Raw genomic sequence first — 27148 nt, 5'->3', positions numbered from 1 at the left:
TTCACTGTAGCTAGCTCCTTCTTTGTGCTGTTACGTGCACTCAACTGCCGCCCCCTTTCACCTGTCCCAGAATCTGGGCTGTGGTTCCTCCTCCAATATTCCCTGTGATATTTCAGGCCCTGCCTGAAAAAAAAAAAAAAATCAGCCTCTATCAACTCCCAGGGATTGTTCACCCCAACACGCCTCTTTGGAGGATAGTCAAGCACCAGCTCAAATTGCTTCTCTCCTTTCTCCAGGGCCGCCCTCCTCCTTCCAGATGAGATGAGAGACCCGAGCAGCAATTTCATTCTTGGGCTGTCCAGTAGCTCATACCTCTCTGGCACTTGTTCCTGCTTCCAGAACACCAAGCACAAAATCTCTGAACTCCCGCTGCCTGGCCTAGCATACCCAGAGCCCTTCCCTCGTTCCTCTCTCGGGACAGTCCAAAAACCAGGCGTCTAGCGCCACAATTCCCAGCCATGCAATGGACGACGCATCCATTAGGGGGCAAACACACTCACCCTGACAGTTTGGTTTCCATGGCAACAAATCATGTCGTCACAAGGGGAAAACGATGACGTGGGTGGATGGGGAAGGAGAAGAGGGGATCGACTCCATGGCAGGAAGCTTTGGTTGGCGTTGGGAGGGTGAAATAATTCTGTGCCAACGCATGGGCATTCACGGTGCCGCGTGAGCCTTTCCAGTGCCCGGCGACTGTGTCATTAAACACGATGCCACGCACACCAGGAAGGGGAGACTTAGTTTGGTGCAACACCGGGAGCTCAGGAGTGCAAGCCACCAACTCCTGAGCCCGAGCATGCAACACTGGCCTCTCTTGCCTAGTGCTCTGCCTGCGCATCGCATCACTGACGGCTAACAAACCACCGTGACCTTGTCCCATGTCACAAGCTAAGCCAGGCTGAGCCTGCTCAGTACTTTGGTGGGAAGCCTCTATGGAGCACCCAAGGGGTGGTGATGTTGATTCAGGATGTGGTTCTTGCAGTATTTAGTTAAGCTCTCAGGGGTCAGGTCTGCCAGCAGGGATGGCAGCACTGTAGTTAACTGGAGGAGCATTTGGATTAGGTGGAGGCTGCTGAAGACTGCAGAAATATCCATTTCAGGCAGAGCACGCTCAGAGGCTTGGTACGCACATTAGCGCAGTTGCTCCCATAGTAACGTGGTATCACCACTTTCACGTAGACACTGATTTTGCTGACTCTCGTGGTGTGTGGTGTCTTCTTTAAAGCCCCAGCTCTTGGAGTCATGAGATTGCTGAGACTCTCATAGAATCATAGACACATAGGGCTGGAAGGAACTTTGAGAGGTCACCTAGTCTAGCCCCTTGCACTGAGGCAGGACCAAGTACATCTAGACTATCCCCGGCAGGTGTTTGTCTAACCTGTTGAGCTTTCATTTGAAAAACAAACAAACAAACAAAAAAAGCAGCAAGTTTCTAGGCCCTCCTGATTTTTTGTTTGTTTGTTAAATCTCATGACACGGGCACATGCAAAATCCACTCTCACGGGGTTTTTTTTGGGTGGGGCCTGACTCAATTTTTGAATTCTCGGGGTTGGCAATTTCTCTCTTACCCTACCTTATTACACTTTTACACTTGACAGACTTTATGCTCCTTTCTATTTTCCTTACTACGATTTGACTTCCAATTTTGAAAGGATGTCTTTTTGCTTCTAATTGCCTCTTTTACTGAGTTTAGTCATGGTTGCATTTTTTGGTCCCCTTACTTGTTTTTTTAAATTTGGTTTGATCCTCTATTATGGTGTTTTCAAATAGTCTCCATACAGTTTGCAGGCATTTCACCCTTGTGACTGTTCCTTTAATTTTCTGTTTAACTAGCTTCTTCATTTTCATGTAGTTCCCATTTGTGAAGTCAAATGCTACTGTGGTGTGTTTCTTTGGCATTTTCCTCCCTACAGGAATGTTAAATTTAATTATATTATGGTTATTACCACCTAGTGGTTCAGTTATATTCAGGCCAGTTATGGGCCAGATCCTGTGCTCCAGTGAAAGAATGGCTAGAAAGATAGTAGGAAAGGAAGATGGAGGGGAGACTAAATGATGAAAGCTCAAAGAGGATAATATGCCCAGCACAAGGGTATGTTCAGCAGTGTAGAGGATGGGGATGGAGCAGAGGCCCTGGGATTTGGCTGCGAATCAGAGGAGTCAACTGGGATGGATATAGCTCTTTCCTCAGTCACTCTTGATATGTGTTTGCAAATATGCTTGAAAAGTGCCAAACAACATAGCTCGCAAATCCAAATATCAGTGCTGGCTCAGAGCACACAGGGCCAGCAAAACACGCACACGGGATGAAACAGAATGCATTTTAATCCAGAAATTGCAGTTCTTCAAAGGTATTGTGGAGATTTATGTGGTTAATACCCCTACAATACAGACTGCAGGCATAAGCTCTGCATTATCTTATGAGATTAGCAAAATACCATATTGTGTCATGTGTATGTTGCAGTGTAGCACCCCCGGTGACAGTGTATGATCCATTCAAGGCTCTAATATGACATGAAGCTCTTACTTGCCTATTGTATTAATGCTTCCGCTATGTATTTTGCCTGGCGTTATAACTATGACTTTATCAAAGCTAAGAATGATCTGCATCTTCTTCCAGTTCCTCCCAGCAGGCTCCCATTAAAAGGCATTAACACCCTTTGGGGGAACTTTCCATATTAAATTACCTCTCTCTTTTCACTATGAGTTTTTCCATGAGACAATCTCCTGATGAAGTGCTCAGTGCCAGCAAAATCAGTCTCTGCCCATGAGGATCACCTCCCTGCTCAGATCCTGAGCGACACAAGGCCAGTTGATGTTGGACTTTTCAAGAATTGCAGCTACTTTTCCACGCGCACACGCACCCGAGAGGAAATGGATGCAAGGCATCGGTATTGTTAGCTACCTGCTGCACGTGACATGCCCTGCAGAGACTCTGTGTGTGCACAAAGGATGTGCGGCTGAAACGACTCTCCCGTCAGGAGGCGGGGGGCACTGGGTGTGCCAGTTGTGCCTCTGCTATTTGTATATGACAGTGACAAAGGGAAAAGCTCCAGCGGCCCTGAGGTCTTCCTGGCCGGGGTTTCTAGCCCTGCAGGATAAATTCCATTGACTAACATTATGTTTCTGTACAATGGATATTCCCGGTGGGATTTCAGAGGCAGTGGCATGGCCCACCAGTGTGGCACTGCATCTGTTACCGGAAATGAAAAGCAAAGCAGCACAGAAATGTCTCCTGCTCCTGACGCATGTCCTTGCAGACTTCACATGACAACTTATTCTGTACTTTTAGCTGTATGAAGCAGCTCTCATGGCGCCTTGCTTTGGTGATGGGAAATCTACGCTGGAGAACCCACGATTCTGGCTGGAGCAAGCAAACGCCTCGCCTAGACTGTCCTCGCAGGCCTTTCCCAGCCCACAGTCTCTACAATTCTGTGGGTTTTTCCCTGCTGAGTCCCAGTGCTGAACAAGGGCTCCGCAAACAAAGGGGTCAGCAATGCAAGCACCCCGCAAAGACAGGACAAGGTAAACCTCAGGCTGAGGATTCCTGTGTGTGGCTCTTCTAGCCAGACAGACAATCTCTGCAGAAGGGATTTACATTTGCTAATCCAATTTAATTAACCTGGGTGGTTCTGCAATCATATCGAGCTTAAAAAGGAGGTTAGAGGCACATGGTGACAGTATTTTCTCCTCCAGGTAACTCACTTTTTCAATCCTATTTTCCTATTTTAAAAGGTAACCCACGCTGTGGTCTGCATATGATCAGTGCTCCCACATCACCGGCCTTTACAATGACCACTGAGACACTACGTGCAGCGTTCTGAAGTAGTGGTGAGGTCGGCACCCTAATACAGTGGGCTAAATCGACACAATGCAACCTCTGTCTGCACGACAAAACCCACAGCTGCCCATACCGTTCACAGAGAAGCACAGCCCGGGGAGATGGCAAGTTGCTGCACAAGATACACCAACAGCCCTTTGGACCCAATTCAGAATTATCCTAGGGACACAAAATCTGACTCAGCTCACACTGAAGTCTGTGGCAAATCTCCATTAAATTAATCAATCAGTTAATCCTCCCCACATCGCTGTGAACTTGGTTAATACCTTTTCGGAGGGGACTATAATGAGGCATGGTAAGGTCAAGTGACTTGGCCAGGGTCATAGAACAAGTCAGCGGCAGAGCTGAAAACAGAACCCTGGAATCCCAACTCTTAGGTGCCCTGATTGAACGGCTAGGTGACATTCCTCTCCATTTATACCCTAGTCATTACTGGACTGAAATTATAAGTGGGACGAAACCCAGCCTAAAGAATCTGGGCCTTAATTCCCCCATTTAAACCTTTGTTCTGATATAGGAAGGAACAACAGCAGTGTGATTTAGTGCTCAGTCCTCTGCGTTGGAAGTTTCCCTCTTGAAATTAAAGTGAAATAGTAATCCTATTAAGTGTCTTTCCTTTAAATCATAGAGATGTCCATGAGGAAATTAATGACAACCCGTTACACGCACATTCAATTCAAATCAGCGTATCCAATTAACTCCATTACCTGGAGGCCCCCACATACCCCAGTCCCTTTTGCTCCTGTCATATCTTTTCTATTTAGCCCTAAATTATGGTGGAATAGAGTCATTCTAGGTGGTGTCTTCTCCACTGCTTCCCCTGCAGATGTTATTGAGTAGGCATCAATATATGGTTCATTTCTAAAGGTCACCAATTTGCCGTGCTCAATGGCTGGTACAGAAAGAGCCCCTCAAGACCAAAATGAACAGCCAAGTTCCCCTCTCCAAAGCATGAGAAAATCCATACACTACAGAGCCATCATGTCTTGCTGGAGATTAAATACATCAGCCAATTCCCTGCAGCTTTCCTTTTCTGAACCGCTGGAGGATCATCTGGGAAGACGAGTCAGTACTGTAAAGAGCCCCGTGCAAAAAGCTATAGGGATGAAGCCATTTGCAGCGCACAAGTAGTTACATTGGTCCTGCAAAACCCAGCAACTATGCTACATGTTCATGAGCCCCCTCTACTTGCACTTGATCTATTATATTTACACCGAGGTAGACATAAAGCACTCTTGTAACATGCACTATAGGGAAAGGGCTAACTCAGAGTAGCAGGGCTCCCAATGCAAGAGTGAGCAGATAGAACATTTAGCTGTGGGGCGAAGGGTCTCACACACACACACACACACACACACACACACACACACTCTCTCTCTCTCTCTCTCTCTCTCTCTCCAGATTAGTGGCAGAACCTCCAGGCTGCATGTCAGCTTCAACTGGCCCGTGGCAGAGGCAGGAGTGGAAACCTGAACTACTGGCTCCCAGGGCTCAGTGCCAGTCACACTCCCTCCTCTTCAAAATGAAATCCAACACTGAGAACGGGGCCTGTCCCGCTCCAGCTATCCCACTGTGCTATGGTACTCATGGCTGTCGTGTCTGAGCGCCTCAGAGACACAAATTCAACAGGCCTGTGCATGGTGAAGTGTTATCTCCCTGCTGCTGAGGGGGAAACTGAGGCACAGGAAAGGGAAGTGACTTACTAAGGCCACCAAGTTAATTGAACTGCTTGTTTTGGGGGTTGGGACAGCTGAGAACAGAACACAGGTGTCCTGACTTCCAGCCCTGTGCTTAATCCAATCTTTCATCACCTTCAGATGCTGCAGGGTCATCAGGTCCATGCCAGGGGCTGGGATTCATCCAGCTGAGTCCCGCAAAGATGCCATTTCTCTCAAGACCCAACAGAGGCAACAGGTACGTCCAGGGGCCTTTGACATGAGGAGTCAACTATCCCGGCCAAAAGCACCATGAAGGCTGATGAGTCTCTACTTGCTTCCTGCCCCATTCACACTGGATGTGGCTATCGGACACAAGCGTATAATGAAGACATTTGTCAGGGTGCTTGATTTACCCTGGCAATCTGAAACAGCAGCAGCACTTGACATGACAGCTTTGAGTGAAACTTGCTACCAAGCAGAGAGGTTTGAGTTTGGGCTGCGAATCCATCCTGACAACTCAGCTCTTCCTTCACACCGCTGGGCACAAGGCAAACAAAGCAACAAGCCAGCGTGAGGCCAGGAGAGCCGGTCTGCTTGGATTTTCCAGCACCAAACATTTTCTGCACGTTTTCCTAGTCCATCCCCTCCAGTTATTTAAGAGAAGCTCCAGGCATGTGCAGATGAACCTCCACCACTCCTGTCTCATTTGGACGCTGGATTTCCTTGCAGGCTGAATTGATGTTCCTCTCTATTCCTGTTTCTAGGGACTGCCAGCTACGTTTGTGTGTGTGAACATGCATGCGCATTTGGACCTTCAGAAGCCAGAGGGGAAGTTAGGGAGCTATGCAGCAGATCAGAATAAGCTGAAGAGCAACCTAATGAGTTGGTGTGTCTGTAGTTGGACATTTAGTACGTCGAGCAGGGGAAGAGAAAGAGGATTCAAGCCTGAGTTTATTTTTTATAAGGCTCCAAGACCCAAATTATGTATAGATCTGGGTCTTTTACACACACACACACACACACACACACACACACACACACACACACACACACACACACACACCCCAACTCCACAGCTCTGCCAGCGTTCGCCAAACAATCCATGTCACAACCCAGGGACATGGAGTTCCCTGGAGAAAGACTCTGAGTCTGTCCATAAATGCAACGATAATTGGAAAGCAGCACAGAAAATTGGGACTGCCTCCCTCTGCTGCCACCTCTCCTGCCTGCCACTTTGCTGAACTGGGGCAGAAATGGGAGGGCCCTGAGTAGTGGCTTGATTTCTATTGTTTGGAGCAATTGCACCAGCAGGTGCCACCACACACAAAAATACCAACCAGCCAAATATACCCAAAATTAATTCTCACTCACCGCTATTTCAGCACCAGGACGGTGAACAATCTGCATCTGACGGTGAGGTGCCAATTCAAAATTATTGCTTTCCCCCTTGTTTTCTAAGCACGCTGCATATGCCTTTTGTCCAGAACAGGGGGAATGCAATAAGCACAGAGTGCATAAAAATGGAGAGAGACTCGCCTGCTTTAAATCTCCTCCCATTGCACAGGCCAAGTACATCCAAGGGCATTCTGGGGTGGGCAGGGAGGGAGAACAGTCAACCATCCCTCCTGAAGCTGGCACTGCAGACAGTCAGATGTCATGCCAAGGGTAGCACAGATCTCTTCTGTTTCAGCAGCAGCCCACATGTCCCCTGGCAAACGACAGCTAGCTGAGACACTGACGCTCAATCTACCTAGGAGGCTGCTTTGAAGGGGCTCACAAACCCTACTACGGAAAAAGGGTCGGCCTTTCCTATTCACAGGTTTGAAAGAGGCAGGAAGTGGAACCAATTCCCTGGGCAAACGTTTCACTGCCCCCTGCCTGCATGCGTGCACACACTAGCGTATGCATCATAGTGGTAGCGGTGTCAGTCTCAGGATTAGAGAGACAAGATGGGCGAGGTGTGCTAAACAAGCTGCTACACCTTGCATTTAGCGGTGATGCTCAGAGAACTTTTCCCAGACCTGAGGAAGAGTTCTGTGTGGACCAAAAGCTTCTCTCTCTCCGCAACAGAAGTCGGTCCCATAAATGATATCACCACCCCACCCTTGCCTCACCCACTGGTGGGTTATTGTAATATCTCTCCTGAGTGTTGCTGGGCCATACATGCTGGTTTGTTACTGTGTAAGTTACCGAGCACGGCCAACGCACACAGCGCTGTGCGAAAACATCTTGCTTTCAACAAGGGTTGCTTGTGAGCGGTGGGGCTGAGGATACTGGTTTGTTATTGTAGGGTTGTTTGTGAGTGCTGGAGCTGTGAAATCTGATTTTTAAATGGAGGATTATTTATGAGTGCTGGCACTGTGTCTACTGTTATTGTAGGATTGGGGATGATCACTGGGGATATACACTGGCCATGTTATTGTAGTCGCTGGTAACTTGTTTTTACCAAAAAGGACCAAAAAGATTCACACACACAAAATACTGTGAATCTACTTACGAATCTAGAGCAGAGCCTATCCAAAGAACCAGAGCCCAGAAACAGAACAGCCCTTCCCAACCCTTCAAATAAACACAGACTTCCATTATCTCAAAAACCAATTCTGACTAACGGACAACTCCGATACTTCGGCTGAGCTGAGAGCAAGAAACTCATCTCACACCATCCCACGAGTGATACTTAACCATTCTAAAATGAAAAGTATGCATCAGTCCCCCCCTCGGGCTGCTTTTTAGGGCAGCGGCTGCAGCACAGATCCAGCGAGCAAGACACAAAGGAAAAGCAGAGAGAAGCAGCTTTGATGACAAAGGCAAAGGGAGTGAATGGTGATTGCGCTGCAATGCAAGGTGCTCCGTGGTACGGGAGAATCACTATCCAGAAAGCCAACTTTCCAGTTCAGCAAAATTTCATGGGAAAAAAAAAAATTTCATGCCATTCCCTGAAAGTTCTGCATAATTAAAGCAACAAAAGGATGTTTTTTCTTCTTCAATATTTTAAAGACTTTTTAGCGACAGGTTTCTTTAATGGTTTCCTTTCTACGTCCTTCCAGCATCTACATGTATAAAATGCCAGTGGGACAGGGCTTTTTTCCTACATCAGTCCTTCCCCCTGCTCTGCAAAGCCACTTGGAACAGGTGGCTGGTTTGTCTGCCTGTGTCTGTGTTAGAGATAGAGATACTCTTCGGCAGGGCCTCAGCGGATGCTGTGATTCAGACAGATCTCACCAGGCAAGTAGGGTCTCTCTATCCCCCCCCCCCCGCCCTGTTATTTGCCCCCCTCTCTGCCCTTTTAGTGCCAGAGCGCCTCAATGTATTTACCCTCACAACCCCGCTGTGAGATCAGGCAGTGCTCTTGTCCCCACTGTACAGACTGGGACCAGATGCACAGAGGGACCTATGTCCACACTTAAAAGGTTTGCTGCTTACCCGATGTAGATGTAGTTATACTGGTATAAAAGTGCTTATGCCCACCTAGCTCATTCTGATTCGGCTAAGCGAAATAAGATTGACTGATATCAAGCACCTTATACCAATAAAATTGCATCTAGACTAAGGCGATTTACTGGAATAACTAGGCTGGTGAAAAATAAGAACCCCACCTCACCCCTCTAACCAACACAGCCATGCTGGAAGAACTTTTTGCTTGTAGACCGGGTTTAAGAGGCCCACCCAAGGTCACAGAGGAAGTCTGTGGCATAGCAGGGAATTGAATCTAGGACTCCGACATCCCAGGCTAGCGTCCTAGCCATCCGACTGGCTGGTCAGATTTGGTCAGGATTCTGGGAGGAGCATGCAGGTGGTGCTGTTGGTTGGCTAGGTACTGGCCTTCCCGCCACGTCCTGACCGATCACCACCGTGCCCCAGGGTGATGCTAGAGGGGGGGTTTGCGCAGCTGGAGGTGCAGCCTTTCTGATGGTCATTAAATCAAGATCCTGACCACTTGGGAGCATTAATGATCGTATGGCCCCTTTCTGCAGGAGGCTGACTCATGCTCCCGAGTTTGGAAGTTTTTCGACTGACTTCAATGGGATTTGGCTGAAGCCCTGTATTGGGTTCAAACTACAACTCAGACACCATGGCAACAGGTGCCAGCAGAAAACCTTAAGATGGATAGACTAGTGCCTCTTAGGCATCCCTCTTTCCTTTAAATCTTCCCTCATTTCCATTCTCTTCCCCTCACCCCCCGCTTCCTCTGGAGAGAAGATCTTCCAAGATCAAACAGGGAGGAAGGGAAGGATGCACCACACAGAGACTAATCAGCAGCCCCAGCACCTTGAATTTATTACTGCGTGAGAGGCTTGTTGAGAACAAAGCCAGCAGTTCGGAAGATCATTCCTTTAAAAGATTTCTTATTTGAAAAGCTGTCAGCTTGCACCTTGTCACATCCCTACTCGCAGGAGAGGAACTTTAATAATGTGTCACCTCATGCAAATGAGCTCCTAATTAATTAAGTACTGTTCTTCCGGAGATGGATTCATTAGAATCAAATTTGGGCAGATGGGTTGGTTATCTTAGGTTGCATTGTGTTCTACTTTAAATCATCTGGCTTTGGAGTCTGGGCACTGGAGATGGCCTTGATGGGGAAAGAAATGATTCCTATAAAGTTCTTGTTTCTCACCATCTTCTTTTGGAAGGAATGCTGGTTCTATGGATAAACATCTCTTTCCTCCAGACGTGCCTCTCCACAGACTCTCAACATTTTGAAGGATTCCACTTATTTCAGACTCTAGGTTATCTACGTTCCAACAAATCCTATGTACCCTTTTGTGGTTAAAAAGGATTGACTTCAGAAATAAAGAATGGTGGAGCTGTCGTAGATTTCAAGACCAGAAGGGAGCATTAGATCAACTAGTCTGACCTCCTGCATGATACAGGCCACCTTCCAGAAAGGTACCCAGTCTTGATGTGAAGACATCAAGAAGTGAAGAATCCACCCCTTCCTTGGGTCGTTTGTTCCAATAGTTCATCACCGAGGGTAAAGAGAGAGAGCTCTTTTCTGTATAGGCACTTTTCACACCTCAATATTTTTAATGTTTCCTGAATGAATAATATGTGGGCGCCACTTCTTCTGGGTCTTTGTAAAGCACCAGGACCACACTGGGGCTGGCTTGGGTTGATAAGGAAGTCTCCAAACCTGAAACATTAAGAAACAATCTGCCCAAAACACTTGAAGAAATAGAAGGGTCACAACTCAAGCTTCCCGGAAAAAAACGGAAACTTTTCAACAAAAAGATTTCCTCCTACATTTTTTGGGTTTCTAAGAAACAGAAAACTCAACTGTCAATGAAACATTCCATTAAACTCAAAATTTAGACATTTTTAACCAGCTCTAGTTATGATTCCTCCCCCCCGAGGTGCATCATCTCAGACACAAGCAGAGTAGGTCAAACAATGAGATGAAAATTGTTCTCCTCTCCTTTGTGTTTTTAAAATTGCGACAGTATCAATGAAAATTTTCAAAAGAAATTTCAAGAGTCAAATTTTCGACCAGTCCTAGACACATATTTTTGCGTCCACCTATTTCCCCATGTCTGTCACTTACACAGGGCAGCACAGAGTTAATCGGAAGCAGCGCGGAGATCTGACCAGCTGCACGGCACATACTGGTCCTCCTTTTGCTGACAATCTTAGCAGAAAGGCCCAAGGTTGAGTCAAGTAGGTCACAGAATCCAAATTCTCCTCTTACCGGTCCAGAGAAGCCCTCATACAGCTGATCAATTTAGGGACAGATACTAAAGCCAACAAAGTCAATGCAAGTTTTTCCACTGATCTCAATGGACTTTAGATCAGGCCCATCATCAGGGGGTGTTGCAAATCAGGAGGGGGGGCATGGCTATTCTTTTCCTGTAATAATCCTCTCCCTCCCACACAAAGCCCCTTTGGAGTAGTCATTGTGAAGGGGGAATATTGTCCAGCTACTGCCTGCCTGGCACCATTTCTACAGGTACAGGACTTGGGCTCCAGGGCCATCAATCTGACATCTTCCACCAGCATTGAAGTCCCTTACAAGAGTTACCCATTCAACATGCAACCACTTAAGAGCATCCGGTACATCATTCACTGGGAAGACAGCTCAGGGTACGTCTGTTGAGCGGTCTTCTCAAAACCAACCCGCCTCTAATTTGTTCCTTAATAAAGAGCCCGAAGGCGCATTGACTTCCTTTTTCTTTTGTTAAACATCAAGCGCCTTTCCCCCCTCCACATTCTATTAGTATTTTTAAAAGATAGCTCTGTGCTTCTCTGGGGAACAGGAATCATTTAGTTAACAGCACTTAGCTGCTCACAGGCTTCACATTTTGGCACAGAGCAAGGGAAACCATCAAATGGACTAAGAACTGGTCTCCGAGAAAAGGGAATCGGGTAGGTGTTTCTATATCACTTGCTGACCCTTTCTGTAATTCTCTCTCTCTGCCCCCATTGCCCTTTTCTTGACCCCTCTCTGCTGCTCATGCTTAGTGGTGCCCTAAGCTGACTCTTTCCACCCGAAGTTGAAGTGTAAGTGAAAATATAGCTATGCCAAGGGGAGGACGTGGCTGCCGCAGCACAAGATATTTCTTTTAACCATCCCTCCTGTCTGTGGCCCACACACTGGCACCGCCTCGCTAACAGATGCTGAACAAAAGGCAGCTCGTGTGCAGTGTAAGCCCCGACATTTGCCTAACAAAACCATGACGAGAACGGACTGACGCAGCTCTCTGTGCAACCCTCTCGCCCCAGACAGGCTGTCATAGGCAGGCTTGTTTCCTTTTCTTTCCCCCAACCCTCTCCTCTCCTCTTTGCTTTTGCCTCAAGGCTGCTAGGGGTTGACAAGCGTCCAATCAGAACCCATGAACTCCCCAAGGACACGCAGGAGCCATCACGCCTCGTTCCGCTTGACGCCCACAATTTGCAATTCAAGATTAAAATGTTTTGGGTTGTGCAGGTGGATTTTTTTTTTAAATTTGTTTTTGGGAGCCAGGCAGCATGCACCTAGACAGCTGAGCCTAGGTATGCAGATTACAGTTCAGGTGCATCCCAAGTTAACTAGTTCAGAGTAACTGAATGAAATAATCATGATTGACAGACAGGCACCAGAAGAGGCAGATATAACACACACATGGGCACATGCAAAATCCCCAACGGACAACAGTGATTAGGTTCTGCCAGCTGCCTGGAGGAACTGCAGGCATAGGAAGTGTTGGCAAGGGAGAGGGGTCAGATGAGATGCCTTTGTAGCTGGTTGTATGGTAATGCATCATGGAAAGCAGATGATTTCCATGGGACATGCAGCCAGTGGTGCCAGGGGCAGGGCAGAGTTATACAGCTCAAGCTTTCTACACATTTTGTTTAAAAGGGAAAAAAAAAAAAAAGCTGCGCATGAACTCAGTGCTGCACGACTGGCAACCAGCGTGTCCAGGCTAGCGAGCTTCTTTTCACTCGCGTGCCAATGTGAGTCACTCCTCACCAGAAGGGATCCCCTTCCCCTCCAGGGTGAGCGAGGGAAGTCAGCCATTCGATCCTTGGTCTTTCTGCTGAGACTGCTGACAAGGGACCCAGGTACCAACTCCACTGTTGGCTTTTGCCACGTAGACATCCATTTACTGGGGACTGAACTGAGAGCACAAGCAGTTAAGATCCATGCTCCCTAAACTTTGCTTTGGAGACCCCACAAAGCCTTTCCTTAAAATGGCAGGCATGCTCCTCCACTAACCACCTGTCCCACGTTTCTTTCAATGAAGGGTACGTACACCAAGATACTCGTTGTGCTATGCCAGCATTTGCACGCAGGACTGACACTCAAACCCCTCTGAAACCTGCCCTTTGCCATCGTCAAAAAATGGCTGACATGACAATAAAAACTGCTTTGTCTCCTTGTTAACATGCCCCCAAGGGATCCTGCTGGGGGAATTCAGCGGTGTAGAACACTGGCTTGCCCAGCTTTTGCAATATGCACTGAACTGAAAATAAGGGACTTATTCCAGAGATGCCTCAAAAACCATACTAGCCAGCTCTTATCTAGCACTTCTCATCGCTAGATCTCAAACAGACAAATGCTTTTTTACCTACTTTACAGGGGAAAGAAGGGCTGTAGAGCTTACCCTTTGAAAAGTGGTTTAAGATTCCAGGATGGAAGGTGCACCAGGGGAGCAAAGAGTTGGTATTAATCATGGCTATGGATGCGCAGGGAGACTGGCTATCATGCTTAAAACAGCTGGACACATCCCATTTGTGGTTCTCCACTGAAAAATCCCAAAACAGAGCCCCGTCATGGTCATCCATTCACATCTTCCGACACTGGGGGGTCAAGATCTCTCTCCCTACGTATTGTTTTATGGCAATAAATTTCACAGCTGAGGGGATGGTCTGCTAGTTGCGGGGGACTAGGTGAGACATGGAATAAAGAGCCACTCACAAGGCTATTTTGTGCTGGGTTACGTTTGAGCCAGTAGCAGCTGGCAATCCCTCCCAGAGGAAGAGCCAAATGACTGGCCAGGACTGTCACATGGTTAGCAAATTCTCTCACATGCCAGCACTACTAGCTACTCAGCCAGAAGTCTGAAAAAGTTCCCGGGGAAACAGGCTTCCTCTGCTTCTTGAAATGGAGCTTCCAAAATGCAGGCTTTAAAAGGACGTCAGCCCACATCCCAGAGGACACTGAAGAGCATACAGCGGCACAAGGCCCCAGAGCATACTGACAGGTCAGGCAGTGTTGTCAATTCTAGCAGTCACACGTCTCACAATATGTGGATCTTTTTCTTAAAACCCCAGCTCCAGGAGTCATGTTCTTAAGTGAGCATCTCTTGTTTTTTCCAAAAAATACAAATTAAGTTTCTAACTCTCATGAGTCCAGAGAACAGCTTGAAAATGCAGCCCCTACGGTTCAAACCCTTGTGTGTGAGAAAGAACTATTGACCCTCTCACCGCAGTCACGCTAACCTTTGCTGGGCCAAAGGATGAGAGTCTTTTACAGAGCCTGGCTGTTCATCTCAAGCTGTAGAACTTTGTGCTTCCAGCTTCGGAGATTCCCCGTTCAATCCCATGCGTTGGCCAAGATGGCCAGAGTCACACAGGCGAACTCCGTTGTTAGCTGCGGGTAACCGGGAAGTTAAGAGAGTTGTGTGTGTTCATGAGGGGATGTCTGTCTCTCTCTGGCTGAAGCGGATGCACAGAAAGCAAGAAAAGCAAAGCTACTTCTATTCATCTCCTTGACTTTTACTGAAGATTTGTTAAGTGAGGTCTTTGAAGGACACGACATGATCACAGCCAAGCTGGTCTCTAGAGAATCCTGGGCAGGAGTGGTGCAACCCAGAGCTGTGGCAGTAGTCAAGTAACCACGCGCCCTGCTGTCTCTCCCCATCTCCTGTGCACAGAGCTAAGCAGGAGCTCAGCTCATCTTCATTTAATAACCCAACAGGGGGGACAAGCTCCAAGGCTGCTCCTGCGCATAAGCAGACATGGGATCCAGACCAAGTCTGAGTTAACCAGGACAGGCAAAACTCAACACTCACCCACACAGTGAGCACTCGAGCAGGAACTCTCTTCACAGGAAATTGGTTTGTTTAGGACCCTCTCCTGGACGAGTTAAAGCTTCCTGGGGGTGGGGCGGGGGGAGACTGATATCTGAAGGGAGATTCAGCTTCCATTGATTTGACCAGTTCATATCCTGTTTTCCTAAGTGGAATCACAGCAACGGACCCTCCCAGTCATCAGTGACTGGCAGTCCCCGTCAAATCCGAGCTCCCAGCATGCTTGGTTCTGGGCAACCACAGCTGTGACCAATCTCTCTGTCCAGGAGCTGCATCTTAGTCTGCCACAAGGGGTTAAAGCTTGCTCCTGCCTCACTGAGCGCCCCCGGAACAGGATTTAGCCCTTTCCCAATGGTAGTGCTGGTCACCCAGTAAGCCACATCAAATAGCACTGGATTGTCCGTGCATGCAACATGCAGCATTACCGAGATTCCTGCCTAGAGTCCCCGTGATGGAACATGGAGCTGAGTTTACACAGTGCTTGCACCCTTCCATTCCTGCCCACAGCGGAGTCAGTGTGACAGAAGTGGGTGCGAAACAGAACTAGTCTACATGCAGTGGGTAAGAATGGGGGTGCGGGGGGGAGCGGACAGGAGGTACGCAAAGAGTGGGGCAAGTGACTGGCTCTCTTCTGCTCCCGTGACCCAGCTCTCAGATGCCCACGGACAGAGTTCAGATTCAAGCTCAGAGTCAGTTCTGGAAGATGAATAGGATTAAACACGATTGCTGCTCTGGTCAGAACCTCCGGGGCAGTGACCCAGGGGGACCTGGCTTCACTTTGGATGGCACCGTAATAGCTATCCAGGAATCACACTTAGCACTCGACCGCACCTCACAGCTCCAAACAACACTGCCAACTTCAAGTACCGCGGCCGTGTGGTGCCTCTGAGTTACTGATGGGTCTGGAGCAAAATCCTGAGTCCAAACATCGGCAAACTCCCATTTTAGCATTTTAAACTAAGCCACAAAGATTTGCCCATGGCCACACGCAGTCACTCAGGCAGGCAGTGCGTTGGCGCGCAGACACTACCCCTGCATCCTTGGAGCTGCGGCCCTAGCATTTTTTTTGGAGCGCTTGGGAGCAGCCAGTGGAAACAATGACACAGGTGCCAGCTCAGATGTGGACTCAGCCAGGAATCAGAATGAGTCTGGATATAGACTCTTTGGGGTGTAACATGAGATGCTTCTCTCTGTGCAAGTCTTCCCTGGGTGTGCTTCCTGGAAAAGAAAAGCACTGATCCTAAGCTGACTAAATCAGTGGAACAACAGCCCTTTGACTTCAGTGGCTTTGGGTCAGATCTAGAGTGAGAATACCCCACTTACTTCTCCGTCAGTCTAAGCACTTCGATTCTCCTCCCCCTCACCCCACAACTTCCATGGAGCCACCACTGTAATTTCTCAGCATCTAATATCATTATAGGGACGTAAACAGCGGAAGAATCAACGGTATGATCCCTGGTTCCCTGATGATGAAAGTATGAAATTCATAGACAAGCAATAAGCTAAAGTGCAGTAGGTGTGGTAGGCTTCTCCAAACAGGAGAGAGGGCTAGAGAAGCCAGGAACATGCTAGTGCCGAGGGGCTGCTGAATGCAATAGCACCTAGCTCAGATATAGAATTTATCATGATCTCCATTTAATAGATGGGGAAACTGAGGCATGGGCTTGTCCCAGGTCACCCTGCAGGCCAGTGGCGGAGCCAGGAAGAGAACCCAGGTCTCCTGTGTCTCAGTCCAGTAGGACCAACCCCATATAGCACTCCTCTCCTATGACAAGATGCAGAGTGAGATTTTTCCTCTGCTCCCACTCAAGTCAGTGGGAATGTTACGGTCGATGGCAACGGGAACAGACAGGCTAACATGGGGTCAGTTTTCACCCATGGTTTCTCCAGGTCAGGCACATGTGCTGTGAGTTGAGAGGGAACACTTCTGTACCAGGCCTGCGTGATGCCTCCATAGAAAAGAGCTAGCTCCTCTTTCCCTGTGCCCTCAAGAGCCTGCACGCCTGTAAGCACACATCCAGCCAGCTGTGCTAATCCTTCCCCGTGCCCATGGCCCAGAACCAACATCGCAGCACACGTTCCAGCAAGGGTCCATGGGCGGAGAGACAAAACTACATCACATTACTGCTTTTGCTTCCATAATTGACCTGTAGATAAACACAAGGCTTCCGCCTTAATCCCCCCGCAGCCTCATGAACATCAGCCCCGCTAAATTTTTCATGTAATTAAGGAAAAAGCCCTAATCTAGTGTAATTAGCTCCCTGATTGCCAACATCAGGCAGAAAACTACTGTTTGAACAGCAATTCAGGTCTGTCTGGTTAGGCAAATACAGCGTGTGTGGCTCAGTAACCCCCACTGTCCTTGTAGGTTTGTTTTTCTAAACAGCACTAAATGGTTTCACATCTGTAATAGGCCCAACAGCCATGGAACTGCTGCATCACTTGCTCCCTGAGGAGGAAGGGTTTCTCATCAGTTCCCTGTAGGGTTAGCGGTAGAGCCGGCAGAATAATTCCTTGACAGTGATACTGGCTGCTCATTATGGCACGCCCCTTGCTCCATCTGTATCCTAAACTACAAATCACCACATCACTTGGGCCAGTGTTTTTACACCTCGCTGCCTACGTTTCGGCTCTTAAATCCATATTTAGACCTCTCAAGGAAAGTGGGTTGATTCTGAGACGTGTTGAGCCTCTGTAGCTCCCATTGAAACCAATGAGGGCTGTAGGCGCTCAGCACTTCTCAGGCCAATTCAGTTCAGAGGTTGAGATATGATTTAGGAGCCCAAATTGAGGCAGCCAAGTATGAAAATGTTGTCTTAAGAGAAGTGAATCCCTTGGACCAAACACGAACCTGGACAGCCTTTTGAGGTATGTCTACACTGACAGCGGCCAAGTCGCCACCGTCAGATTGACCTTTCTGGATCGATTGATCAGTCAGTGAAGACCCGTTCAGTCGATCCAGAAGTTGACTCAGTAAAACCACCCCCGCAAGCGGCTAGCGCTGCGTCGACGGGAACGTGGTTCCGGTAGGCACAGCGCCATGAAGACGGCGCGCAGAAGGGAAGTGCAGCAGTCGATGGGAGTTATGTAAGCTACTCTGCGTACCTTGCATAACTCCCATCGAGTGCCGCTGAATCACCAGGTAGGTGTAGACCAGACCTTAGTCATTTGCTACTTTGCCCTTTGTATTGATTCGTGCGAAATGTAAAGGGTGCAAGGTTATGTTGGGTTGGGCAGTGCAGGACAGCCGGGGCACACGGGATGGATGAAGGGCTATATGGCAGTGGTGAGCTGGCTGGATCCTTCATCTCCTCATTGCCAAACTCCTTCATGTCTGGGGGTTTCCTGAAGCAGAATTCTCGAAAAGAAAGTATTTTTTGGAGGAAATAGCTGGGCCATTTAAACAGACTTTCAACCTTCCCTCTCTTTATAGTGAAGATTTTTTTTGTTTGGGAATACAATATTGTTTTAATCTCTCCTTGTCTGGGTTAATATCCATGTTGAGTCCAGATCCCCACACCTAGAAGACCACAAAATAGCTAATCCACTTTCTGTGGAAAGGAAGCTGAAGTCCATGTTAACAGCCCCAGCTTTGCTCTTACTTTGCCTAGCAATAGTCCTTTACATGCTCTGGGATGTGAGACCCAAGCAGATCGGTTTTCAAACCTCTCATTCTTACTCTAGCTCTTCTGACAGTGGACTCTCTCTGGAAGGCAGGCCAAAAGGTTAACCACACGAATGGTGGAGACCAGGGGTTCTGCCTGGACAGACCCATGTCCGGGCTCACGGCTTTATCTAGCATTCTCAGCATCACCTTCCTCCCCGTCATTACATGGGAGTTCTATAAACACACCCGCAGAGTCTCCGTTCTTGTTAAAGGCTGGGATATTTGTTTATACAAAAATACAATGATCATTTCTCAACCTGAAGGCTCCAGTCAAAGAGAAGCCCCTAAGGAGAGCAAGCCCTAATGCTTGTTTTCATTGCACAAGTTAAGCCAATTCCTCCTCTCCCCGTTTGCACTCCCCAGAACAGTTGAATTTTTCACACAGGAAAGCACCGCAGACCAAGTATTGATTGCAACCAGAGCCTCCTGGTTTGATGGCAAAACATCACTAAGGATTTGTGTGTCTGACGATATGTAACAATTTGCTACTGTGCCATAATTCCCCTCCCAAGTCAACAGTGCTTAAAAAAATATGTCTCAGAAGAGCATCAACTTATTCAGTTAGTGAATCCATGAGTCCCATGTTCTCTCTTCTCTAGCATCCCTGGCAGGCTGATGCAGACAGCATTGGCACTGAACTACCAAATACCTGTCAATATAAGAATTGCCAGACTATATTAGAACCATGGTCCATCTAGTCCAGCATCCAGCACCAGATGTTTCAGAGGAAAATGCAAGAAACCCTGCTTGCAACACTCACCTGCCCGCTCATTCCAGGTCAGGCAGGACAGATGATAGAATAGCTGGTAGGGCTGGTGGGAAAGGGAAGGTTTGCTCCAGGATCCAGACTTTCCAAAGATCTATGATTAGACTGGAAACATTGATCTGGTAAAAGCTGATCCAGAACTATGGTCCAAATTGTTTTGTGAGTGGGGGGAAAAATTCTTGCTTTTTCTTTTCTGCTACCTTCCCTCTTTTTCTGTTTTCACAACTGCCTCCGCACCCTTCTGCATTCTTCCTGGAATTGCCAAAACACTGTAAGAAACAACTGTTTGCAGAGTATTTCTAGCCTGACTGGAAGCAGGAATGTAGCGGAAATTTCACATGAAAACCTGTCCATGGGTGTAAGAGTTTGCAGGGCCAAAGAGAGTTGGATACTGTTCGGACAAACTTCCACTCATTTAAACCGAACTGCTTGAGGTTTGACTGGCACCAGTCTGGGACGTACCAAGTACCTCTTCAGGCCAGTTGGTGCAGGACAGCAGGTGAAATCTGAGTGGGGTTAGAAACAGGGGGAAAAGCACTAGTGCTTTCCTTGTCAGGAGATCAGCTCACTCCCTTTTACTGCCTTCGCCAGCCAGTTGGGAGGGATTCTTATGAGCTCCTGGCTGACTTTGAAGGTTTTCTTGGAAGCTTTCCCCTGCGTCTGTTATAGAGCTTCTCCCTCTCACCAAAAGAAGTTGGTCCAATAAAAGATATCACATCACCCACCTTGTCTCTCTAATGTCCTGGGACTGACACAGATACAGCTATGCTGCCTAGAGCACAAGTGACATTTCAGGAGCCAGGCTCCCTCCACCAAGGGCTGGTAGCAGAACCCATTGAAAAACTGGAATGTATATCTATTCATTCCTGAGTCAGCCTGCTGTCTGGAGTCCAGGATCACTCAGTGCATCGTTAACTCCATGAATTCCTGGGCACGATGAACTAGCCACCAGAAGTTTTCTTCAGATTTCAGAGACACATGCAGTCGTCTGAGTCATGGCCCATAGGGCAGCTCTGTAGGATGAAAACTATGATGCCCTTGGTTTGTATCCAGTTTCCAGGGCTCCAGTTTTCTCTGACTCTATTTAACTAAATGAATTCAGGGAAGACCTTTCCACTTGCATACATTTGTGGGGAGGGCGCCCTCAGGGCTGTTTCATAGGCACCTCTGGCATTTCCGGCGCAAACCACATACAGAAACTTCGAGAGAGTTGGTTTCCACGCAGCCCAAACTAAGTTTGATAAATTTCACCCCTTTCTTCTCTGACCACAGTTCCTGCACTAAGCCAAACACGCTGATGGGGACTCGTTTGCTAATGAATTCCAGATGGGATATCAAGTTTACACATTGTGGTAGAAGTGGTCTGGACCGACAGTGTTTTCGTTTTTCTATCTCGTTACAGTTATTCCAGTTTCTTTTTAGCTTCAGAGAAATTGCTCCTGCCAGAACACACACCAAGGAATGCTAATGAAACAGGAGTCTATGTCTCAGCTAGTTTGTGGTCTCCTTTCCTCAGATCCAGCACTAATTCCCTCCTCATCTCCCACGTCTTTAGAAAGTGAGACATTTCTAAGGTCTGCAGAGAGCAGCTTCCAAATGAGAAGAGCTTAGCATGGCTCTTTCAGTTCACCCAGGGGCAGTTTACCTTTTCCTTCACTTGTGCCAGGAAGGTCTTGGTTGTGGGAACAGTGAGAATCTTGCATGTAAGTCCACTCACCAGATGGCAGGGAATGGGAGAGACTCTGCTTACAGGCTATGACCATTTCCAACATATTGTTTCTACCAGTTGGCAGGTGATAAAGCAGCCCTTAGATCAGTTCAATAGTTTTTCAGCAGCCTTTTCAACATCCAGAGGAAGGTGGAGGTGTCTCAACACACAACTGGGAGTTGATTTAAGTGCTTGATTTATGAGCCAAGTAAAACTGTATCTAGAGTCAAGTCCTAGGGACAGTAAAACAACAGATTGTGGCTGCCTTTCAAACCACACTTCAGAATGCCATAAGGCCACAGAACCGTCTTGACATGTGACTTTAAATACGAAGTAAAGTAGTGATTCCAGAGAAGGTAAAATGTAAACGGGGAGTGCTATATACTTATCCCTTTTCTGCCTGGATTCCAAGCCCAGTCAGCCATTTGATGGATTCTGAGGAGAGGTATGGAAGGTCATGAGTTCAGCTGGGTGGGAAATGGTTTTCCCATCCGGTGAATATTTTCAAACATTTCAGAAATGTTCCCATTCCACATTCGATGCAACTGAGAACTTTTGACTCTTTTTCATGAAAAACCAGAGAGAGAGAAAGAGAGAGAGACTCCCCAGAATAGCCAATTGGTCAGGGCACTCGCCTGGGATGCCGGAGACCCAGACTCTGGAGGAACAGGGCCTTGACTATTCTTGGTTTGACTGCTCGCAGGGTCTCTCTCTCACACATATATGTCCTGGACCTGAGGAACCATGGCAAATAAAGTTTCATCAAAATGACCATTTCCCACAAAAAGGGTTGATTTTAATAAATTGTTGTTTTCTGACCAAAAACATTTTGTTGAAAAATTCCAGGTGAAACAACGTTTCGCAGGAGAACTCCTGACCAGCTCTACCCATGAGATTCTCCGCTAAAAAGGCCTGATTTAAAATCTACTGCCGACCATGGGAGGCTTTCTATTGAAATCAACGGGCTTTGGATCAGGGCCGTTAGGAGATTTAAAGCTGGGCCAGGGCAACACAATTTTGGGGACCCGGGGGGGGAACAGAACCTTCAATCTTCACGTCTGTCAAACTTTAAATTTAAGCTCCTGAAGTCTGGACACATCACTTGAAAGCCACTGGACTGTGAGGTCAGCTCCCTAGCTACTACTCTACACCATAGCCCTTCACCCCCCAAACTTGAAGTTCAAAGAATACCAGACTTGATTTTAATTTCTCTCACCAAAGAGTGCCTTAGAAGTTCTTAAAGCTTTTAGAAAGTGAGCTGTAGCCTTAGCCAAAAAATCTAATACAGCCAGAATTGCTCTGAAAAAATACCATATGGATCAGATTTTCCAAAGAACTTAGTTCCCATAATTGGACCAGACTCTCTCAGTAGCCCAGTACATTGGGTGCTCAGCTTGTTCAAAAAATCTGTTCCCACATGTGAGGAAAGATTAGCAACTGTTGGCACCTAATAATTGCTACCCACTCGCTTCTCTGACAACTCACAGCTCCACCCTACCACAGTGAGCAGCACTTTTCATGTATTTATTTCACAGGTGATGGTCTTCCTGGAAGCTGCTGCCAACATATCCATAGGGCTGGAGCAGCCATGAATAATACGGAGTTCCACAACAGCTTCGTTAGCTCTCTGCGGGGGAGGGAGCACACCGCACAAAGACATTGCTAAGGGCTAAGACATTTTACAGAGCTGCCAAGTGCAGTCCCCAGTGCAGAGGGACTTGAGGGCAGTGCACATGGTTCGCACTTGAATTAGAAGAGGAATCTGGGGTTAACCTCCGCACTCTCAAATGAGCGCTGTGGGATGTCCGTGGTCACAGGGCTCACGTTGTTGGTTTAATAGCTCGTCTGACAGATATCGGCCCCGCTCACAAGATGCTGGGGGGTTGGCACGCTGCTGCACCCCTTCCTGTGCCACCGACACTAGCTCCCTGCAGCAAACCAACAGTCTTCCTTGGCAATGTCACAGCCATGCACTGACCTGCCCCATCCTGCTAATTCATTGCTACTCATTTGCTATTCTCTTTCTGGATCCAGTTCCATTTAGATGCTTTTGCCATTGGCAGCAGAGCAACTCCGCAACCTCACCACCCTCGGAGAGGAAGAGTCACCAGAAATCTCTCTGCAGCTGCTGTTCCCTCACATTGCAGTCTGAATTCGTGACTCCTGGGGTTTATCATTAGCTCAAAGAGATCATCTCCATCCACGTCTCCCCTTCAGCATCTTTGCAAACTTCAATCATATCCTCTCCTCTTGAACATTAGCTGAAGGAGCCAGCCTGCATCATCCCTGCCAACCTCTGTGCAGTTAGCGGGGCTCTGCCATTTGCTGTTTATTGTCAGGAGAGAAGGGCTATTTTGTGCCTCTCCCTATCAGCCTTTCCCTCCTCTCACACCAACATAAAAAAGCCCACATCTGCATAATGTAATTTGCTAATGACTTGCAGGACCGACGTTTTGTTGCAATGTCATATTTCATTAGTCATGTCCTGGTTTGCATGCAGCTTCAGAGAACTCTCTGGGAGACTGAAACCACACGACTGCACTTTGCCAGGCTCGGATTCCTAGGGCTGGTAATTTGAACGAACTGAGGAGCCCATTATTTCTCTCACTCTTTCTGTTCATTTGCAGAGCTGGCTGCACAGAACGGCACTTGGTATTTAGATTAGTCTGTGCCAGAGTCAAAAACTGAACCCAGACTTTGAGTCCCGCTCCAGTGCCTTAACCGTGAGGTGAAATTGCTTCAAAAGGCTCTTCCACTCAGACCATTTATGCTACGAAAGTTTTCAGGAAAGCCCCATTTGCGACTGCTCTCCTTTTATTCTTCTAACCACGACAGCCAATTACCAACAGGTGCAAGTCACCGCTAAGCCATGTCTACGCTACAGAAACCATCCCAACATCGCTATGTCGCTGTAGCTGTGGCGAAATGGCCCCCTGGTGTAGACGTAGCCTACACTGACAGGAGGAGTTTTTCTGTCAGCGTGAGAACACCATCTCTCCAAGTGACGCTAGCTACTTTGGTGGAAGCCTTCTCCTCTGTCAACATAGCTGTGTCTACACTTGTGGTTTGGCCAGCATCGCTATGTCAGTTGGGGCGTGATTTTTTCATGCTATGCCAATATAACATTCCAAGGCAGACCAAGCCTGCGTGTCCGTCTCGCGTATAACACCACTCCTGTGCCCTGGCTCTCGGCTCACCTTCTTGGTCTCTCCCTGCCTTACCCAGTACTCCATTACTGCTATCCCGAGGGGCAAGCCAGAAAACTGAGAAAACGCAAGCCAGAAGCACACAGTACCCGTCAGCTTTGGTGTCTCACTCCCCTGGCTTTCTCCGTCAAACCTCCCGCCATGGGCTGTGTTATTCACTCCATCTGTAGTTAATTCCAGACAAACAAAAGAGCCTCAGCTGCCCGAGGCCTCCTTTTCCAAATCAAAGTCACAGCCAACTCCAGCTAGCAGCAAAGGAACGCAAGCAGCCTCATGCTCTCCCGTGTCTTTGGAAGCCAACCGGCCAGCCTGGAAGGTCTCTTTCCCCAGAGCCTTGCCTATGTCTCACTCGTCCCTTCTGAGGAGTCCCCGCTTCCATTAGAACAATAGGCTCGGCCTGGTAAAAACACAGCTGCCTGTTTACGCCACACTCAGAGTAGCACATCCCTTGCCAACTTTGTCTCTAGTCCTACACCTGCACAGGGGCTGCGTGTTTTGCTTTGGGAAACAGAGTCTGATTGTGCAAAGGGCCCACAAAACCTCTATGAGCTCCAAAGGGCGTCTGTACCCCATTATGTTCCCCTTGGTCACCTCAACTTCTCCCCTTCCTTTCACGCCATGCTTGGAACAGCCTCTCCACTTCCTGCACGTCAAGCGCCTTTCCTCTCCTCCACCCCCCACTTCCGAATCTTGCCGTTTGTCTCTCACTGCCAGTGGGGCCAGCACGTCCTACGCCCACTGGTCTGCAGAGGTCCGGCTCCTTGAGGCAGGGATCCCGTGTGGCAAAAGCATCACCCCTACTATGAAGGAGGGAGAGCAATTAACAGTCAGGCAGAAAGTCGCCACATGGAGAGTCATCTGAGGAGGCGTAGGACTTGGGAGTATAGCAGCTTTCAGAGCGGCCTTTCAGGGTTTGACTTGGTTAGTTTAACTGACTGTGACATGCATTTTACAGTTTATTCCTGGTGAGAATCCGTCTGGACCTTATATGCCTGTCGGATTTTGCCAGGGTTAGTTTGAGTGGTGCGTGGGAAGGTGGGCGGTCCTTTATGGGGTTGTCCTCTAGGGAGCTAACTGGCTTCAGTGCTCCCCCCCTCACTGGATGCCAGCAGAAAGCCTGGTGCACCCAGCACACTCCTGAGGCTAATATCCGGAGAGGGACACCTGCACCAGACGTGCGAGCTGAATGTATGGGTTTCGAATGGACCGGCTGCAGACCCGGCACGTTCTTTAAATAAACAGACGGCGCTGCCACCACTAGTGAGGCATTTTGGGCAATGATTTCAAACGAAAAATCTGTATTTTATGAATTGTGTGTCTGCTTTGCTGCTCCACTCTTTAATGCATTTCCCAGCTGTGTCCATCCATAGTCGTGAAGGAAGCCATTAAGTCTAAATGTATGTAACATTTCTGCTAAGAGGCATTCATCACAGGAAGTTAGTCAGCAAGTGTAGGGGCTCGTGCAGCCGTCAAACCCTACCTGCTATTCTCACTACTCTCTAGAACAGTGTTTCTCAACCTTTTCAGTAGCAAGTACCCCCTAATGTCTGAAAATGTTAATAACTACCCCAACACTCCATTTTCCACGGGATTTTATATTTACAGACTAATGTGAGCCAGGTCTTGGAAGAAGGGCTGAGCATACAAGGCCGTGATATGACGGATGTCAGATCTAGTGTGGGTAGCGTTACCACCTTTACATCAGAGGTGCGCAACTCAAGCATGTACCTGGGCTAGAGGCGATGCTGGCCAAAGCGAGGAGGCTTTGAGCGGCATGCCAATGCTGGGGAATATCAAGCGCCATGCCCAATTTTATGCCATAGATTTGAGAGGAAGAAGGGATGAGAGAGAGACAGGGAAGGAAGGTGAGAGAGAGAGAGACAGGAAAAGAGGGTAACTGGTGAAATCTGGGGCTGTCATGGTTTTCAATTTCACTGCTCAGCTAGAGCAGTGACATTGAGAAGTTTTCTGGGCACTGGGCTTTGAGCCAGGGAGGGGGGCTGCCCCCTGGGCAAGTTGCAGGCGGCTGCTGCCTGGCTGCCAGCCTGGGAGGTGAGCGGCTGCCACCCAGTCTGAGCTGGGGCACAGGAGGCTTCCACACCGGCTGGGACCCAGGGATGTGGGCAGGCGGCTGCTGCCCGTCTTCAAGCCAGGGTGCTGGAGGCTGTCCCTCGGCTGGGAGCCGGGGCGCGGGTGGCTGTCGCTCAGCTGCGAGGCCAACTCACGAGACGCAGGAGGCTGCCACCGAGCACCCACCTGGGAGCTGGGACCCAGCAGGAAGCAGGGGGCTGCTGCCCACCTCCCCCAGAAGCTAGCGGCTGCCGCCCACCTCCCAGCTGGGAGCTGTGACCAGGAGGGAAGCAGGGGGCTGCCAACCGCCTTCCCCAGAAGCTGGGGACTGCCGTTCGCTTCCCAGCTGGGAGCTGTGACAGAGCAGAAAGTGGGCGGCTGAAGCCCGGCTTCCCGGGACTGTGGCGGCTGCCACCCGCCTCCCAGCTGGGAGCTGTGACTGGGCAGGAAGTGGGGGGCTGCCGCTCACCTTCCCCAGAAGTCAGCAGCTGCCGCCTGCCTCCCCTTCACTCTGTTTTTCCCTGGGTACCCCCTACCTGTGTCTCACATACCCCAGGATGAACAACTATGCTCTAGGAAATATTCCTCTTCACCTAGTGGGAAGAAAGTAAATTACAGGCTGGGAATTAAGAGTCAGAGGATGCTGCAGCCTGACAAACCCATCAGGATTGTAAATGATTGTGAAGCAAGCTCCATCTGGTGACACTGCTGGGTTCCTCCAGCCTTCAC

The 27148-nt window shown here is 48.4% G+C and overlaps 1 protein-coding gene across 12 annotated transcripts in view; it reads right to left on the bottom strand.

The window, feature by feature from the left end:
• Positions 1–27148, bottom strand: part of PLXNA2 (plexin A2) — a 349352-nt gene that overhangs the window by 165249 nt on the left and 156955 nt on the right. Inside the window, exon 4 of one of the 12 annotated variants that reach the window (XM_067558839.1) lies at positions 5–123. The exons of 10 other annotated variants lie outside the window; for them this stretch is intronic. In XM_067558839.1, coding sequence (XP_067414940.1) covers positions 58–123 — 66 coding nt within the window. In that variant the 3' untranslated portion in view covers positions 5–57. Of the gene's footprint in view, positions 1–4; positions 124–10466; positions 10631–27148 lie in introns of those variants that run through there. One more of the 12 variants, XM_067558838.1, reaches the window with a different exon arrangement.

The sequence above is a fragment of the Emydura macquarii genome, unplaced genomic scaffold (assembly GCF_026122565.2).
Source record: "Emydura macquarii macquarii isolate MOO-44397 ecotype Brisbane River unplaced genomic scaffold, CSIRO-AGI_Emac_v2 contig_2184, whole genome shotgun sequence".
Classification (NCBI taxonomy): domain Eukaryota; kingdom Metazoa; phylum Chordata; order Testudines; family Chelidae; genus Emydura; species Emydura macquarii.
This window is presented reverse-complemented; position numbering and strand designations above follow the sequence as displayed.